The 13,418-nt window shown below is 48.2% G+C and overlaps 1 protein-coding gene across 1 annotated transcript in view; it reads left to right on the top strand.

Moving 5' to 3' along the window:
* The window catches only part of LOC138487560 (zinc finger protein 16-like), a 127,316-nt gene that overhangs the window by 81,817 nt on the left and 32,081 nt on the right, over nucleotides 1-13,418 (top strand). Inside the window, exon 8 of the mRNA XM_069614040.1 lies at nucleotides 895-1,002. Coding sequence (XP_069470141.1) covers nucleotides 895-1,002 — 108 coding nt within the window. The remainder of the gene's footprint in view (nucleotides 1-894; nucleotides 1,003-13,418) is intronic.

The following is a 13,418-nucleotide window of genomic DNA, read 5'->3' as shown; positions in this document are numbered from 1 at the left end:
TTTGTGGCCGCTGCGAAGATGATGACCAAGCACCTGTGTGTATGAGATTGTGGGGAGACCCTGTTGCTACACTGAATTCTGTATGGAGTCTGGGGATGGCGGCAGGTTGGCTTACTTGCTGGATGAGTTTCACCAAGTCGTTACCCAGGTCTGGACATATCGGCTGGACCCTGTGTCCAGGGCTCGGGTCCAGTTCTGATATTGGCCTGCTGGATGTCCTTAATGGGGTATTGTTGTCCTACTCCCAGGCCCTCCTGCTTGACTGGGTCAGGCTGCCTGTGCTAGGACACTCCTCTGGGCTGCTCATCAATGGAAATATTGAAAACCGAACAAAGGTCAGCAAAGGGGCACCACTCACCAACTCGCCACAGTCCTCTGGCCTATGCGATACTCATTGATATCATAAGTTATAAATGTATATTACCTGCTTGCTGTGACTCAAGGCCCTACATTTAATGTATGTCTGTACTTGGCTCTGTGCCTGGTCTTTCACTTTATACCTACCCTTTTGCGCTTGGTTTTCCCTCTCGCACAGCCTCCTCCATTTTGTAAAAGCAGCCTTTCACTGTTCTCTGTATTGCCACTTAAAACATGTCACTGCTGTCAGAAGTGATGTACCGATGTTGAGTAAATGCAAAGAATGCTAACCCGCGGTTCTGCCTCTGTCTATGTATTGTAAGTCCTATCGGTTGGGCATATTTCTTTACCAAAAAGCTTAGTTTATTTGGAATTAAGTGCGCCCAAAACAGTTTCTTAAACTATTTTACGAAATAATGAACATGTGGGTCGACAACCAGTTTTGCACTGTATTCCTTGGGCTTTTGAGCGGATAAGATGCCAGTAAAAGGTGTTTCTGTGCCGGTTTTCATTGGATGGGTCTCTGTCTGGTTTCAGGACTTGCCAGTATCACAAATTATCCTTTGAGTGTCAAAGATGAGGAAGCTGCCGATTCCATGGAGTGCCATAAATCGGAGATTGGAGAGCTCAGCGAGAGTGCGACAGGTGGGTAGAGCGGTTTGTTGGGGATCAGTGGGAGTCCTGTGGGTGGGTAGAGGGGACTGCCCTGGATAGTCTGCATGCATTCTGTTCTTCCATCATGTCTGGGTACTGCATTGATGAAGCTTGTGGGGACCTTTTGATGCTGTGTGGCAATGTTAGTCTCCTTATGGCAAGCGCGCACCTGCTCCCCAGAGGAAGCTTTAGACTGCGAGGTGTATATAGCTCGTAATGCTGCATTTGTCCCACTTCTAAGAGCTGTAATAATAGCTGGTATTATTACCAAGGGTGGTGCTCCTCAATGTATCCCCTTAGGATTCAGACCTGTAAAGTGCAGGCTGGCCCTGGGTCAGACAAGCACTTCACTCCCTGTTATACTCTCCACATCAAACAAGACCTTTGTATTGCCCAGATAATGTGCTGGCAAAGTTCTGGAAGTCCTCCATAGATCAGGGGGCTGCTCAAAGGTGACCGGCACTGCATTATGGCAAAATACACAGGTGGCCAAATACACAGGTGCTTCAATCGTAAAACGAACACTTGGGCAATGGTTCTGACCCGTCTAAAGATGTCTATTACACAAGCAGAAAGGACACCCCACTCCCCAGTGCACACACCCCACAAAATGATCTCACCCATTTCTTTCTGGCAAGCAGCTGGCATTTCCTTTCACTTGTGAAGGAACAGTCTGGCCACCAATTAAAGGACCTACGCCAATGTGAAGTACCTGCTGACTCCACCGAGCAGACATTGCTGCCTCTGTTGCAAACACTCGACTCTGTCCTACAAGTATATCGCTCATCATTGGCTTGTGATATTTGTTTCTTGGAGAGTAAGACATGGTTTGCTGTGTGCATGTGTGGTGATTTACTGTTTTATGGCTGGCTAGTAGCTTGCAACTTGAAATTCTCCCCCTGCCCACTAATAGGTTAACTCCTGCAAAGAGATGGCCAATCCTGAGACATCAACTGTTTCGCTTTGAGGTAAGGGATGATCAGGGAGTGACTAGAATGAAGAGAAGAAAGTGTGGGGGGAAAAAAGGAAACTGGGCAGTACCAGGGAAGAACGCTTGATGTATTACCTGAATCAGCGGCACGATAACTGGCAACAAAGGCTCCTGCACCTGCTTCATGACAGGTCACCGGCAGTGAGGCATATGTCTACCTACTGCACCTCAGCTGTTCTGCACTTCCCAGAAACCTGTGTTCACTGGTTCCCGACCCACGTGCCTCCCCCGTAATCTACGTTCCTTGGTCCCCTCTCTATGCGCTTCCGGTTGGGTAAGATGTTCATAAATTTGAAACTTCCTGACTTGTCACCCCAGAACTTTTTGCTTGGACTTGGTAATTATTTTACCCTGTCCCTAGGTGAGTGGGAATCTTTATCCCCTCTCACCTAGTCTTTTACCCTTTTTAGGGGTGACCTTTGTATGTCTCTGCATATTGTGTCACAGGTTTCCCCCTTTCTCACCTGAGTTCGATGTTTGCTGGAATTCTTGGAAGGAGTTTTCTTGCGTACCGTTCGGGTTTTATATAACCCCGTACGAGTGTCTTCGGGTTCCAGTGTGCGTTCAGCGGTCTACGTCCAGGGACGCTGGGAATCTCCAGGAAGTCCAGGAAACGAAGGAGGTGTACTCGGAGGCGGGTACACGGAATCCAGGGTGCAAGGCAGGATAAGGAGGAACGGGAGGTAGAAGGAGGGAGCGATGGTCCGGGAACCAGGAAACAGAGTTGTTCCAAAGCGAACTACGGAACACACGTCTAGCCACAGCAATCAGTAGCGTTGAGACACGCGGGGCCGTGGCTTTTTTATAGAACGTGCTACGTCTGACGTGAAGGCTGTTAGAGCGCGTTCTGTGTTTAACGGCCATGTTGGAAGTACGGCAGAGTGTAAGGCCCGATGTGTCAAGGACCAGGAAGTCCAGAAAGGGCGTATTCGACGGTTCATGACATATTGTGTCATTGGAGTTATAGTTTCCTATAACCTTTGGGCTTTGGTTGGGCTGTCCCTTTGGTCTTCCCTTTGTAATTTCTCTTATTATATCTTGGGTGAACTACTGTTCCCAAGAGGTCAAGTGGCATTTCCATCCTCTTTACATTTTATACAGTGAGCCAGCACACCCCACCTTATATGGAGTGCTGGGGAGATGCACTGTATCCCCTTTCTCACTTATCAGGTAACATTTATGTTACAATTACAAGTTAACTTGAATGGCTGGTGGCAGTGTGACTACTTTTATGGCTTTGTCATTGTTACTTGCAGACTGTCAAATCAGCCGCAGTAATGCGCAGCATGGTCACCATTCTGCTAGAATGGTGGGCTCTGTTTTTTTGCCATTTCTCATTTGCTTGTTTCTGAGGTCTTCTGTCATTCTAGGTGGCACAACCTTGGTTGTAGTTTTGTCTTCGGCGGGAATCCTTTGTATTCCCTGTTGAGGCTCCTGGGTGTCTGTGAAGGCACGAAAGCGAGGGAGGAGTCCAAACTCTGCATCCCTTTGTCTTTCCCTTTGACTGAAAGGAACCAGTTCCCACTGGGGGGTCTGGCTGTCCTGGTTGGACAGCCAGGCCACCCCTTTCTGTAAACTGCAGGGAGAGTTTGCAGAAGTTGTGCTGTAGTTCCTGATAAGTACTCTGATCCTGGAATCTGCTGACAAGTCAACCACGGGAACCAAATCCAAAGAGGAAGATGAATAAATGACAGATGTAACCATTTCCAGTGACCAGAGAGCCTGCTGTGTAACTGAAGCCTGATGTAACCCTTCCTTCCAACCGATCTGGGGGTCCTGAATGCAACGACTCATACCCAGAGGCTGGTGAGATCCGCTAGCCTTGAGAAGACCTGCAAAACGAGCCATCCCTCGACAGGCTGTGACCTTGCTGGGCTGCAAAACGCCAATACCAGGGGGCCTCGAGCCTGACTTCAGTGCATGGTCTTCCGAAGTCTGATTTCATCCGAAGCATTGGTGGCCTTCAGCTTGACCTCCAGAGACACGATTTGAATCCCTGAAGTCCCTCACCAGAGTGCAGGACCGAGAGATTGAAGAGAATCCAGCCGCAATATTTGTTCTTCATCGGGCACCTGTAAAAAGGCATCACATCAACACAGGCACGAGAAACTGTAAAGAATCCTTTATTGAAAGCCTCCCCTGTTGACTGCCACCAGTTTTCTTTCAGTGTCCATTTCTTCAGTCTCAAGATCAAGAAAACAGGGACCGGGTCCTGTGCTGCAGCATCCCGAAGGCATCCACCCAGAAGCTCCTTTCTTCTGAGGTACTGTGCTGGCTTGGGTAATACTTACCTTAAGTCTTGTGTGAATTCTGTAAGGCTGACTGGATGATTCGAGTGTTGGGGAGTTTGCCCATACCACTTGCCCAGGCCTAATGCTGGAACGCATATAGGGAGCCATCTGTGAAGTCCCTGAACACGTTCAACTAACTTTAAAGTGAATACTTACTTGTCTGAAGAAATATCCTCTGGAACGCAGACTTTCTTGCAACTGAACCCTATCCTGTCATGCCTACAGCTGGCTCCTAGACCACTAGAGTCCCTATTCTGCCCCTGCGAAAAAAAGCATGCTGTAGACTAGGGAAGGACTTTAAAAGATAAGACTCCTGTCTTGAAAACTAGAACACTTGTAAAAGATACTTACTTGCTAAAGAGGATAGTGTGGTAACTGTATCTCTGTAATAGAAGAAGTTACGAAGTGTTCTGAAGGTTTTACCTACCTTTCAAGCTGCTGGTTGCTCCTTTAAAAAGTATAGAAGTTATTTTTACTTACTTTGAATGATGTTTGCCCCCCCTTTTGAAAAATGATAAGTGTTGGTACTGTTTTATAATTTCTAAAGTGAATGGGTGAAAAGGCTTACCAATGGGGATTACTTGCCTCGAAAAACAGATTGTCATTCTTAAATTGTTCCATTGGGGTTTGCTTTCCTTGGTCTGCTTCAGTGCATTCCTGAAACAGTCTTGTAGTTAATATGTGGCTATTAGTTGCTCAATGCCCTTCTTAAAAAGTATAATGGGTTACTTACTGACCTTGAATAGCTGCTCCTCGTGACACTGGGCTGTGCTTTCCTTGAATTGTAAAACCAGCCGTTAAGGTCGGGTCCCGCAAAGGGACCTCGTAATTAGGCGCAAAGTCTTTAATGGCGCTGTTAACACTTAGCGCCAGGGTCGTAATGAGGCCCATAGTGTTTCAGTGTTTCATTGGACCATATGTATGCTACAATTTCTTTGTACCAAGTTGCAGCCCTCTCTCTCTCTCTCTCTCCTACCCTAAGATAAGCCTGGCTGCTCTGTCTACGCTACCAAATGTTCTCAGGTGGTACAGCCTTCTACTAAGAGTGGCGTTTTGTACTGCCTCAGTTATGGTTTTATGAAGCCCTTAGTTGGACTTACAAAAACTGTCCTAACACTTCCACAGGAATCCACCTTTGCTGGTTCCCTCTTCATGCTCCTCCGCAGTAATCTGTTTTTGCTCGTTCTCACTCGATGCACCTTCCAAGTAGTCAGTGTTCGAAAGTTCCCTCTTGGTGCGCCTACCCAGTAATCCATGTTCCCTGGTTCTTGCTTGATGTTCCACCCCAGTAATCCTTATTTGCTGGTTCACGTTCAGTGTTCCTCCCCAGTGATTAGTACTATGTGGTCCTCGCTCAGTGTGCCTCCTGAGTAATCAGTCTTTTCTGGTCCTTGCTTACCATGCATCCATACACAGACTGCAATCTGGATCTTCCTTAATGGTGCAGTGGCACTCTTGCCGCTTTGGCTTGAAAATGGTTGGAGTTTCGCATTCTCTAAAGCTCCAGATGTAGCGAGTTCTTGACCTGCTAGTGATTGCCTGTATTGGGGATAAATACAATATGATTGTTGTGACAAATCGAGGGATTCAGTCACTTCTCCCCATGGGGAGTTTTTCCTTGTGAGACTAGGGAGGGGAGCCTGCTACAAGATATTCCACCTAGGGGTGGCAGCAAGCGGGACCTCACAAGAATAGACTTTAAAACCCCCAGCCCACACCCCAAGGGACAAAGACTTCTGTTCCAATGAGGAACTCTCTTTCCAGAAGAGCATCATAAAAGTGGGAGGAGCAAGAGAATGCCGGAGAGATCGGGGAGTTTCAGATCAGCTGCTGGAGTGTCACCGAGAGCCACAGGGTTCTGCTGCTTCCCAAGCTGGAAGGGAGCTGCAGAGCACAGGTGCACAAGCTGCCTTGTCCTAGGATCAAGCTAGAGAGAGCTTGCAGGGCTGACTCTAGTCCAAGGAGGAACACACAAGAAAGCCAGAGCGACGTCCGGCAAGTGAAAGCCTGGAAGGCCGACTCTAGTACCAGTAGAGTACTGGCATACTAGCATGAGAAAGCTAGAGAGAGACATGGACGTATTAAATCGGCTGCAGTATGGAGGCTGGTGAACCGGAGAGAGTGTTGACACTCAGTAAGTGAAGAAGCATGGAGGAACTGGTGCCCAGGAAGCACCTTTCCAACAACACCCTACAGAGAAGCGGTGAAGCAGACGGCCATCCCAGGAGGGACCAGCCAGCGAGAAGTAGTGGGCATGAGGAAAAGAAAAACCTCTCTGCGCCGATAACACTTTCCAGGAAGTATCCCGATTGATTACCGAGACAGAAGCGGAGCTGAGGGGAAGAGTTGCCCAGAGAGGTGGTGATCAAGAAACGGGGAGAGAGAACCCTTCTCAGTGCCGATACCACCATACACGAAGTACGCAGAAGCGTATTTGGAGAAGTAACAAAACCGAACACGAGAGACATCCCGATGAGAGAAGATGTCCAGAAGATGGATGCAACCCCTATACAAGGAAGTTAACGGGAAGAGCGGGAGACCCGGGCAGAGGACAATCCTACTCCTCCCAGTAGTATGCAGAAGAGTGAGTTTAAATACTGGGTTCACTATTTCCATCCCAGTGACCTTGAGTGTGAACAGAAAAGTGAGAATAACTACTGGACTTTTCATGCTTGCCCCAGTAGTACCAAGAGTAATAAGAAGCGAGTGAGAATAAATACTGGGCTCCGTATACTCATCCCAGTAGTAAAAAGAGTTCTAAGAAGAGTACAAATAAATACGGGGCTAAGCCTCCTCGTTCCAGTGGAGTCCAAAGTCCTGAAGGGGGTGAGAATCTTTACTGAGAGCATTATCCTCATCCCAGTAAGAGATCCAACATTCAGGAGACTGAGAAAAACCACTGGGTTCATCATACTTATCCCAGTGAGAAGGCTAATAACATGGAGAGTGGGAACACCAATAGTCAAAGGGAGAGCCTACACTGGGCTTACCATCAGTACATTGATGGGGATGTGAGTGAACCAGAGAGAGAAAGTCAACTGGAGAAAGAGACCAAGAGAATTGAAGGGAAAGATTAAGAACGTTAACCAAATGGATCTTTCAACACAAGGGGAAGGGGAAGCCGGAAGATTGGGAAAGCCTCCTTCATGAACTGCACAAACTTGTACGAAAGATGCAAAAAATATAGGAACTGAGCTAAGAAAGCCACTCCACGAGAAGGGAGTCAGTCTCCTGGCCTTTAGTTGTTTTTCTTAGTGGTAGGGTCCGCATAGTTTAGTTTTGGACTGAGGACTGACTTTACTTTTGGACTTCACAAACTGACCGCAAGCACCCTAGTTTTGTTAGGTAGGGAAACCTCTAGCATAGAGAAAGTGAGGCCTTTTTCTTCTTTTTTTTCCCAAAGATTCTTTTTATTTGTATTTTGTGAACAGGCTTCAAACATAGCGTCAGACATTTGATGTACTGCTTCAGGCTTAATTATAAAATACCCTGAAGCACAATCAGTAATAGAAACAAAAACAATAACAGTAATAGTCCCTGGGCGTGAAGAGGAGAAGGGGAGACAGCAGGTTTCAGATTATGCTTCATCCCGAGCGAGGATTCACATCTAGGTGCTAGACCCACCTCTTCCAATGATAATCTCATTATCTTTCCGCGGACCGCCCTCTACAGCATATAATATTTTGCGCACTGAATTACCCCAGACACTTCCGCGCCCTGATGCCTGCGGGCTATTGGTGCGTTATAATCAAACAAATAACATAACCTAGATCAGTGTTCTCTTGTGGAGGGGGGTTCGCGTGTGAGCACTGACACGGGAGTCTAATATTTCCATCGGGCTCTCGTTCGGCTGTTGGGCTTTTCAGTTTGTTTCCTGTTCACAGGTTGATTCTCTTAGTCCAGCTTCTCCATCCATCAGCGGTGTGGGCGTTTCCTTGGCACTCCTGGGAATTTCTGCGGATAGTCCAGGAAGGGGGCCCAAGTATGGTAGAACTTGGTCCTGTTACCAAAGCGGAAGGCCGTAATTTTTTTCTGCTGCTACTATGTCCCAACACTTAGACCACCGCATTGGGATTGCTGGGCCTTCCAGGTTTTTCCATAATCTCGCTATTGAGATCTTCACCTCTGTTAATAAGTGCGAGCACAAGTCTGCTATTCGGCCGGTTAGTGGAAATTGGCCTACGCCCATAGCTCCCAGTAGGACAATTCCTGGGTCCGATGGGATAGTGAGACCTGTGATGAGCTTGATTTGTTCCAGGACATTTTTCCAAAACTGTTCAGCCTTGGGGCAAGACCACAGGAGGTGGAATAGCGTGCCTGTGCTCGAGCATCCTCTCCAGCATTGTGGAGGAATCCTGGGGTTACATTTGTTGAGGATCTCCAGAGTTCGGTACCACCAGTAGCACATTTTAATGGCCCCTTCTTTGTTGGTCACACACTTGGAGCTTGTGTGCGCTCGAGCAGATGCGGCCCCACTCTACCTATGTCCTTTTCCCACTTCAACATGTATACTTCTTTTTTGCTTAGATCTGTCCTGTCTAGCAGCCTGTATAGTGTGGATATTTTCCCGGCGGTGGGGCATTCTGTGAGTGTTCGTGCTAGCACTGTTCATTCTCTGCTTCCGTTTTTCTTTATTGCCTCGTGGGATAGCCAATGCCTGAGTTGTCCATATCGGAACCTTTCCGTCTCCGGGGCAAAATTTTAGCGGGGCTCCATTTTCGAAGACGTCTGAGCTATTTCTCAGCCCTCCCTCCTTCCATTTGTCAAAGTTCGTTGGAGTGATTCCCAGGGTGAAATCTGGGTTGTCCCAGATAGGTGAGAGGGGACCCATGGCGCTCCTGCAATTCCACTGACGGGCTGCCTTTTTCCATAATGCGCCTTGGAATCGCGGATTCTTTCCTTCCCAGACATAGTTCAGGATGCTTGACTTTAGCTTCTGGATGGTTACTGGGAGAGGTAGGCAATAATAGATCAGTCTTGGGATTAGATTAATCTTCAGTGCAGTGATCCTCCCAAGCCAGGATATTTCTTGCTCCTGCCAACGTTCCAGGTCACTTTTCAGATCATTGAACAGTGGTGGGAAATTTGCTTTGTATATCCTTTCAGTTTTGCTTGGTAATTGGACTCCCAGGTAAGTTACTTTGTGATTTCGCCCATGGGATCGGGTAGTTGGCTGCCAGCGCTTTCTTGAGCTTCCGCATTAAATTGATGGCCATTGCTGTAGATTTTGTGAAGTTTACCATAAAACTCGATGGCTTCCCAAATGTTTCTTGCCACAGTGCTTTCATGGACTCTTCAGTTCAGGTCACTGTTAGGGCGTCGTCCGCATATAAGGCTGTTTTGTAGGCTTCCTCGTTGACTTCTAGCCCGTGAATTGACGGATTGTGGCGGATTCTGCTGGCAAAGGGCTCCATAGAGAGCGCAAATAGGAGGGGAGATAAGGGACATCCTTGTCTGGTGCCTCTAGTTATGTTGATTTTGTCCGATCTGGTGCCGTTCAGTCTGAGTCACGTGGAGGGATTTTGATAGTTAGCTAACGCCCATTTCACGAAATGTGGGCCGAAACCGTAGTGTTGTAGTGTCTCCTTTATGTAGCCTCAGTCCAACATGTCGAAGGCTTTGTGCACATCAATGACGGGAGTGCTAGTTTCAGGCCAGACCTGTTTGCTGACTCGATGTTAATAGTTCTTATTATGTTGTCCTGTGTACTACGGCCCAGGATAAAGCCTGTTTGGTCCGGGTGTATTATGTCCGGTAGGATCTGCACGCTAGGGTTTTTGCAAATATCTTAGCGTCGTTGTTTAGCAGTGTTATGGGTCTTTGTGATGAGCATTGGTCCCGGCTTTTCCCCGGTTTCGGTATGAGGACCGTCAGTGACTCCTCCATGGATTTGGTGGTGGATCCCGTTGAGCGAAATGAGCTGTAACGGGTTGCTAGTTGGGAGGGCCAGGATGTGTGCGCATTTTTTGTAGAATTGTCTTGTGAACCCGTCTGGGCCTGGACCATATTTTTCAGGGTGCAAATCGTCTCTCCTACCTCCTCGGCTGTAATTGGGCGTTCCAGGGATTCCAGCTGCGGATGCGGATGGTCTTTTTGGACAGTAGCTAAATATTGTCGATGAGCAGACTTGGCCGTAGGATGGCCAGTCATGATTTCCTTGTGATATTCTGTCATTAGCTCCAGTTTCTCAGTGTTTGTGTGGCAGATTTTGCTGTTTCGGTCTGATAGGCTCTGGATGTTCTGTGAATAGAGTTTTTTCAGTTCGTGCAACAGAAGGCGGTTTGCCTTATTGCTGTTCAAGTAGTAGAATTGTTTGGTGTACACCAGTACTCTGGCTGATCGGTCCGCTAGATGCATTTCCAATGCCGCTTTTGCTTTCTTGAGTTCTCTACCCGTTGTTGTGGTTTGGCGTCTTTTGAAGGAGCGCCCCAGTTCCTCGTCCTTCTCCTCTAGTTTAGCTTGTTGCACTTGGTTTTGTCGATTATGCCTTGACGTGAAGGTGATCGCCACCCCTCTGATTACTGGCTTCATGGCATCCCAGATGAAGGCCCTAGAGGTATCTTGTATTCTCCTTGAAGTAGTTTTTGATGGCTTCTGTTAATTCCGTGCTCGTTGCTATGGTTGTCAAGATCTGTTCTTGCATCTTCCAATATTTTTGCGGGAGCTTCGGCAAGCCCTGCACTCTCAGGCACATAGTGACCGGTGCATTGTCTGACATGGCTCTGTGCCGTATTTCTATATCCTCCACGCATGGAACGAGAGCACTTGGTGCCAATAGAAGGTAAATCCTTGAGTATCCTTTATGGACGTGTGAGAAGAATGTGTAGGCCCTAGCCTCTTTATTAGAAAGCCTCCAGATGTTGATGCATTCTGTTTCCCTCAGAAACTCTGCCATACCCAGTGCTTTGACAAAGTCTTCTCTATTTGGGGGCAGCGTTTTGTCCAGATTTGGGTCTGGGGTTAAGTTAAAGTCTCCACCAATTAGTAGGAGGCCCTTGGCGAAGGCTGCGATGATTGGTAGGATGTTGTGGAGAAATTGGACTTGCACACTATTCAGGCAATAGATTATGACTAGGGTGATGGGCAGCTCGACCAGAAGTCCCTTTAGTAGAAGATATCTTCCCTCCGGATCTCTTTTGATTGTGACTTGTGTTAATTGCAGGTCCTGGCTCAACAGTAGGGCAACGCCTCTCTTCTTTTGCCCTGAGGAAGCAAAATACTGGTTTGGGTACCCCTGGAAGTTCACTCTCTTTTTGTCCACTGTCAGGAGGTGGGTCTCTTGTAGGCAGACAATGGGGGTCGTTCCGAGTTGGGCGGTAGCCATGGTGCTATTAGCACCATGGCTGCCTCCCAAACCGGGTCCGGGCCCGGTCTGGCAGAATGGGGACTTACCGGGTCATTCTGACCCTACATTCTGTAGACCATTCCTCATTCCCGTTTGAGCTCCCATAGGGCTCAATGGGAACAGGGAAGGCGCTAATTACGGTACCGCACATTGCGGTACCTTTATTAGCTCCAAGGTCCCTTAACGGGAACCGCAGGGAACGTGTGGTCAGACCACCCGTTCCTGCTGGGACCCGCTAAGGGACCTCGGAATTGGGCGGTAAGGGTTTTCCGGCACCGGCATCATTACCGGTGACCGTTAACCCTTATCGCCCAACTCAGAATGACCCCCGATGTCTGCTGCGAGCTGGCCAAGCCTGCGTTAAACCAATTTCCTTTTGGGCCCTGTACGTTCCAGGTTGTCAATGGTGAGTACCTTGTCATAGGATGTCATTTGGTCTTGGTCAAGTTGCTTTGCGTCATGTTCCCCATCTCTCTTGTATGCCGACTAGTGCCATCTTGCTGGTTGCGGTGATTCCTGGTGTTAGGATGTTCCTGTGTCGTGAATTTGCATATCTGTGTGTCTTGCCCCCTCTGAGGACTGTTTTCGTTTCCCCTTTCCGCCCCCCACATAAGTCCCCCCACGGTCCGACCCACCACCCCGCCCACCCATCTGTCCCCTCCCCCCCCCCGTAACAAACAGGTTTTCCGGGCCAGCCTTCAACCAACGGGGCATCTGGCTGGGCCAACACATCCAACTATCCAACTCAGTTGTGGTGAAGCTTCCTCTGAGGATTCTGGTTCAGCTTGTAGACAGATCGATTTGTGTATTAATGTGTCTCTAGTCGTCTTATTTTGTTGTGAGGGATTTGTCTCCTCAGCGATCCCGGGAGCTAGCTTGAGGGATTGGGGCCTCTAGGTTCTAGAGTGCTTGGTGGCGGTCCTGCCCAGGTCGTGTTAGCTGTGTCCGTTTCAACATGGACCCCAATGGCACTGACTCTGGATGCCTTAGGGGTTAGGAGGAGCTGCAAGCCCATCATTAACAGTGATTGATCTCTTTTTTTTTTGTTTGGTTTTTTTTTTTGGATGGGAGCCCCCTTATTCTGCGTCGGCTTTCCGCCTGGGACCAGGATCTAAGAGATTCACTTTGTGCTTGTTCCGTGGCAGGAGTTCCCTTGTCGAGTTTGTTCTCCTCGACCTCTGGGTTCATAAAGATTTCCACTTCCTTTAGGGAGAGGACGTGCCAGGGCTTACCTTCCCATGTGAAGGTGAGGGCCGTGGGAAAGCTCCATCTGTATATGATCTGGAGCCACTCCGTCATGAGTTTCACAGCTTTTCTCTTAGCCAGATTGACGGCTGCTCGGTCTTGGTATAAGGATATCGCGGCATCTCTGAAGTGTATGCGGGCTGAACTCCTGGCTTCCCTCATTATTTCTTCCTTAACTTTGTAAAAGTGTACTCTTGCCAGTACATCTAATGTCGTGTAGGAGGTACTTTGCTTCTGTCTTGTTCTGTGGACCTCTGTCGAGTTCTAATGGGGATTAATCCGGGACGGTCAGGATGAAGCGGAACAAGTCACTAACATATGCCCCCAACTCTTCGTCTGGGATAGATGCCGGGGTCCCCCTCAGGCGGATGTTATGGCGCCTAGAGTGATTCTCTGCGTCTTCCTGCTTAGGCTCAAGCGTTTCGCATCTTGCCTCGAGCGCTGCAATTCTATTTCAAAGTTCGTAGAGTGTGGTTTCGATTTCCACTGTCCTGGATTCTATTTCCCCCACTCGCTTGTCTAGGGTAGAAATCTT

Source organism: Ambystoma mexicanum, chromosome 9 (assembly GCF_040938575.1).
Source record: "Ambystoma mexicanum isolate Mex_15411 chromosome 9, UKY_AmexF1_1, whole genome shotgun sequence".
Lineage (NCBI taxonomy): Eukaryota > Metazoa > Chordata > Amphibia > Caudata > Ambystomatidae > Ambystoma > Ambystoma mexicanum.
This window is presented reverse-complemented; position numbering and strand designations above follow the sequence as displayed.